Genomic DNA, 6,040 nt, shown 5'->3' with positions numbered 1-6,040 from the left:
TCTACTTGTTCCCTCCCCTGTACTGATCTGCCAGTTGAAGGATGGGTGTAAACAACATGGTATAAAGTGCAAGAGCTGACAAGCCCATTCACTGCAGATCAGGGAATGAACATGGAAAAAAAGGAACTGATAGTTGGTATGGATCAGAACACAGCTTTCATCTGTTGAGAGGAAACTAAAGTGAAACTATGTGACATTCACTGTCACTGAGAAGTGAAATGGCGCAGCAAGGAATTCAGCTGGACCGGGCAAAATTCTGCTGTTCGATCTGTCTGGATCTACTGAAGGATCCGGTGACTATTCCCTGTGGGCACAGCTACTGCATGAGCTGTATTGAAGGCTGCTGGGATGAGGATCAGAAGAAAATCCACAGCTGCCCCCAGTGCAGAGAGGCCTTCACACAGAGGCCTGCTCTGGTGAAAAGTACCATGTTAGCAGAGTTAGTGGAGGAACTGAAGAAGACAGAACTCCAAGCTGTTCCTCCTGATCGCTGCTATGCCGGACCTGGAGATGTGGCTTGTGATGTCTGCACTGGGAGAAAGCTGAAAGCCCTCAGGTCCTGTCTGGTGTGTCTGGCCTCTTACTGCGAGCAGCACATCCAGCCTCACTATGAATCCCCTACCTTTGAAAAACACAATCTTATCAATCCCTCCAAGAAACTTCAAGAGAACATCTGCTCTCGGCATAAGGAGGCGATGAAGATTTTCTGCCGTACTGATCAGCAGTGTATCTGTTATCTTTGTTTCATGGATAAACATAAAGGGCACGACACAGTCTCAGCTGCAGCAGAAAGGACTGAGAAGCAGGAAGAGCTCGGGGTGAGTCAGAAAAAAATCCAGCAAAGGATTCAGGACAGAGAGAAAGACGTGAAGATGCTTCAACAGCAGGTGGAGGTTATGAACCGCTCTGCTGATAAAGCAGTGGAGGACAGCGAGAAGATCTTCGGTGAGCTGGTCCATTTCATTGAGAAAAGAAGTTCTGATGTGAAGGAGCAGATCAGATCCCAGCAGAAAACTCAAGTTTGTCGGGCCGAAGAACTTCAGGAGAAGCTGGAGCAGGAGATTGCTGAGCTGAGGAGGAAAGACGCTGAGCTGGAGCAGCTCTCACACACAGAGGATCACACCCATTTTCTACACAATTACCCTTCCCTCACATGTCTCACTGAATCTACAGATTTACCCAGCAACAACAACTGTCATTTGCGATACTTCAGGGACGTGACTATGGCTGTGTCAGCCGTGAGAAATAAACTAGAGGACATTCTTAGCGAGGAATGGCCTAAGATCTCCTTGACAGTGACTGAAGTGGATCTTTTACCACCACAAGCAGAGCCCAAGACCAGAGCTGAATTCTTACAGTATGCATGTGAAATCACACTGGATCCAAACACAGCAAACAAACGTCTGTCATTATCTGAGGGGAGCAGCAGAGCAACACTAATGGGAGAAGAACAGCTATATTTTAGTCACGCAGACAGATTCACTGAATGGTGGCAGGTCCTGGGTAGAGCGGGTCTGACTGGACATTGTTACTGGGAGGTGGAGTGGTGCGGGAGCAGAGTTTCAGTAGCTGTCGCATATAAGGATATTGGCAGAGCAAAGAAGACTGATGAATGTCAACTTGGATGCAATGACAAGTCTTGGGCGTTAGATTGTTACAAACATAGTTATCAGTTCAAACATAACAATATCAAAACTTGTATACCAGGCATGCCAGGCTATCCGTCCTCCAGAGTAGGAGTGTACCTTGATCACGGTGCAGGTATCCTGTCTTTCTACAGCGTCTCTGAAACCATGACTCTCCTCCACAGAGTCCAGACCACATTCACTCAGCCCCTATATCCTGCATTTTGGCTTCCAAGTTTTAGTGGAGACACTGTTCAGTTGTGTAAACTCAAGTAGATTAGAGTAATTAAAGGGGTTATGTCAAGATCACCTGTCGATCAAACAGTCTTTTTCTTGAATTTTCTGTTGATGAAGTTTGATTTTCTGTAGGTGGTGCTCTGTTCAGCCATGGTGGCTATAACTGCTCATGTTTATTCCAAACAAGCTGGAAACGCAAAATGCATTTCTGTGTGCCAGAAGAGAGAGAGCTCCAGACACTAGGTTTTTAGAACCACAAATTATTTTTGCTTGGAATGCAAGGAAATGCTATGAAAAGCATTCACATGTTCCTCCACACTGTTGGCATACTGGATTAACAATTGTATGGAATTTAGATGGAAAGACTGAATGAGAGTCATTTACCAGGTTTTAGTGATCGGATGTGTGAACCAAGTGAATGATTACAATAAAGAATACAATTTTTCCAAGAATGAATACAGTATTTTTTTTTTCAAGATTAAATAAAGATTTTCCCCCCAAAACAAAAAAATACAGTCTTAATGTGCAAAGCAGATGTGGAATCAAAACTAAAATTACTCCCAAGCACGAGTGTTACCAAAAAACAAACACTAGTTCAACTTGAAACTTAATTTAACTGTATGGATTAAATGAATGTTAAAATCGAAAGGCTGAAGGAAAGTGTAAGTGTTTACATCAGTCTCTGTCCTTGCAACTTTCTGCACTGAAACAGCTTCGTCACAGATGACTAAGCTTTCAACCTCCAAGTTTTGAATCATTTGGTGCTTTTTACAACCAAAATTGAGTTTATGCACTTTCTGAACATACACGGTTTCTTATGCTTGCCTGAAAAGCCTGGAAAAGTAGGAGAAATGAATTTGATAATTCCTAGGTCAAGTTTGGAAATTGCATAAAATGTCTGGAGAACTTCACTCCTGACACATATGATGATAGATTTAATGTAGCTCTATACCTGCTGTCATTTCAGATATTGTCATGTTGGTTCTCATGAAGAATAAACTTGATAAAAAACTGATAGGGCCTTGTTGACAGTTAAATTGCCCAGCCACTATCAGAATATATCACACAGAACTGACCAAACCAAACTTCAAAATCTAGTCAAGAAATTAGGTCTGGAAAAAGTATTGGATATTGAAAGAGAACATGTGTAGAAACCTTGAATAAAATGTACTGTAAATATCACTGAACTTATGAATCAAGGTCCTTGCATAATTCCTTTGATATTTATTTCTGCTTCTAATACTCACCACACATCCATTTTTATATATTTCAATATCAGTTTAGTTTTAATTAGTGTTCAGTGTAGGTTTGGTGGTTTTAGGTTAGTTTTTATTTATTTATTTATTCCAAATGGGTAACACCTTAAGCACATTCATAACACATTATAATGGACGTATGGATGTGTTTTGTAATAACTACAATAGCCTGACTTTTCATGGTAACAGTTAGCGATTTTTTAAATTGAAACTATGTCTTTTTGAGCTGTATTTGAAAATTTTTAGCTTACAATTGGAGCCAATGTCTTTCGGGTTGAAGGCTAAAAACAGTATGTGGGAAGTCGGAGGACAGGATAGGATTTGTTGACGGTAAGAAATGCATTAAAACACCAGCGTTATCCTTAAATCGCTTTTTGGGTTCAACTGGAGTTTGCTTTGGTTCTTGAGTTGGTATTGGAGAGCAGCGCTAAGCTCTACAGTGAGGTAAGTGACAGACTTTTGAACACCATCAATCGTCATAATGGCAAAAACTAGGAAAATAAGGCCCAGACTGAATATAACCAGAATTATCCTTTAACAGAAGAGAAGTGATAGAGAGATGTCTATACCTGGGTAAGTGCGGAGGAGGTTATCAAAGGCTGGAGCTAGAGAGACATTTTAATCAATAGCCCACCTAGATACAACCAGACCTGCAGAACTGTAGTGGAATAGATTTTGAATACAGAACAAGCACTTGAATAATTTAATCTTGCCTGTATGGAGAGTACATGTTTGACATTTTAGATATCAAGATAAATGAAGCTCTCATCAACTACTTCAAGTGTTTTAAACCATGTAAATCACATGCAGATCTTTGCCAAGGTCTGGAATTTCCTTAGACAAAGGATAGTTTCAGTATAGCAATCTGATTAGTCAAAGATGTGTTCCAACTGTGCTGATAATTCATATGAACATGACAAGCTGCACTTAATGTAAGTGGGTGCTATGCTCACTGTTGCAAACCAGGGAGCTAGTACACAATATTTATAATTTGTTTTAATTCTTATTTATGTACACAGCTTTGACATCCTTTCAGATATAAAATACATTGCGTCTGAGTTTGCTGTGGCTGTTGCTGCCACAAGGAAAAGGAGTTAAAAGAAAAAGTTGTCACGAGAAAAAGTTGTCAATTTCTCATTGACATCTCACATGTTGTTGATCTCTAATCTTACTCTTCTGACTTTATGCCTCAATCTTTTTCACCTCTAGGTCTTCAATAAAAAAAGCAAACCTTTGCCACAAAACAAACACAAACCACATAGCCACAAAGCAAAGCTCTGGATTTACTGATCAATCTTTATTTTGACCCTCACCCAGTTTTGTATAGTGAGTGAAATAATGAGATTGGACATACAAGCGGATTAAATTTGGTTTCTCTACAAGGATCTGGAGTAAGTTATGGATGGATGGATGGATGGATGGATGGATGGAAGGTCTTTAATAAAACCTCTTTCTCTTCAGTGATCTGAAAAGAGCTAGTAGTAGTAGGATCTACCCAGTATCTCCACCTCCCTTTGGCACTCCAGACTGGTTTGGAATCCTTAAGTCATGCAATTTGAAAAACCTTTTAGTTAACTTGCTTTCTAATCAAATCTTCATATCCATATTAAACAGATTTCTATAGAGTTGAGAAGCCAAAGATACGCACGTCAGGATTTATCCTCTTGAGTGATGTGTGTGTGTGTGTGTGTGTGTGTGACTGTGAGACTGTGATTGTGAATGCGTGTGTATGCACTCATCCATACCGTATATGTATGTGCCTCAATTCATAAATTGCTTGTAAAATTGAGCAATGTCTTCCTCTTGGTCTTAGATGATATTATCCACCTTTTCTGTGAAATAACTTTAAAACTCCTTGCACACCAGAAATTAAAATTTGAGAGCGGACAAGTGCACAGGGCCTAGGAGTGGGGAGGGGAAACAGAGCTGTTTCCAAGCCCTCTAGGGTATAGCCAGAGGACAGAACTAGATCGAGGTTATGTCCTTTATAATTTTAGGTTCCTTAAATAGACCAGACCAGACTAAATGACTCAGTAAGATTCCTAAAATCAGAGACAAGAGAATGGGAGAGGCAGCAGACTGTTGAAATCACTGGCACTGTGTTCAAAACTGGATACTAATCTACTACATACTACATACTAATTAGCATGGACTGTATGCTGAACACTCAAGTGATGATTCAACTTAATATTACCAGTGGACCATTCAGCTTGCAGTGTACTCAAACATTACATCACATGACCAGGCCATGCTATAAACCCGGGCTCTTCAACTGACTCACAACTGATTTTTTACTGGCCCTTTGATTAATTCCCATGAACTCAGAGAAAAACTTTTCATCCGTTATATTTCATCTGTATGCACTATTGGCTTTTCCTGCAAATGCCCATTTGTCCCGCCCTACAGCCAATAGGAGTAGCTATAGTGACTAAACGTCGATAGTGAGCAGGGTCAGAGAAAAAAACGACCTGCCTGCTGTCTCCTGCTGCACAGCCGGCTAGCTCGCTAGCAACATAATCATCAACAAAATGTCGCTTTCTACATTAAAAAAGAGGAACGTCGACACAGAAATTCGGCAGTTTAACAGTGAGTGGACTGACAAGTACTTGTTTGTGCCAGTTGGTATGAAGCCTGTGTGCTTACTGTGCAGTGAAACTGGTTTGTGATTAAGGAATACAACTTAAGGGTCGGTTCACACGGTAATATGGTGCATTCCATTGAAAGTCAGAGGTCGGTAGTTCCGACTTGGAACTACCGACCTGCGTTCCAGTGCGTCTTCTCAGGAAAACATGGACACAACAGCCTTTAGCCATTAACGTTAACGGCAGCTATCTGACAGCTCTAGTTACGTTAGCAGGCGAGTTCATACAGCAAAGAGTTCTATCTACTAACGAAGCACAAGTCAACTGAATTACATTACAA

The 6,040-nt window shown here is 40.7% G+C and overlaps 1 protein-coding gene across 1 annotated transcript; it reads left to right on the top strand.

Moving 5' to 3' along the window:
* The first annotated feature begins 218 nt into the window (after positions 1 to 218).
* On the top strand, positions 219 to 2,400 carry LOC139662407 (E3 ubiquitin/ISG15 ligase TRIM25-like). The gene has a single exon (XM_071541092.1). It carries the CDS (start codon positions 219 to 221, stop codon positions 1,899 to 1,901), a length of 1,683 nt encoding a protein of 560 aa, XP_071397193.1. The 3' UTR covers positions 1,902 to 2,400.
* Positions 2,401 to 6,040: the final 3,640 nt, after the last annotated feature.

This window comes from Centroberyx affinis, unplaced genomic scaffold (assembly GCF_046629955.1).
Source record: "Centroberyx affinis isolate AG114_WGS23_722 - 3 ecotype Tasmania unplaced genomic scaffold, CSIRO-AGI_Caff_v1 ptg003784l_1, whole genome shotgun sequence".
NCBI classification, from domain to species: domain Eukaryota; kingdom Metazoa; phylum Chordata; class Actinopteri; order Beryciformes; family Berycidae; genus Centroberyx; species Centroberyx affinis.
The sequence above is the reverse complement of the archived record's forward strand: the minus strand, read 5'-3'. Positions and strand labels throughout refer to the sequence as shown.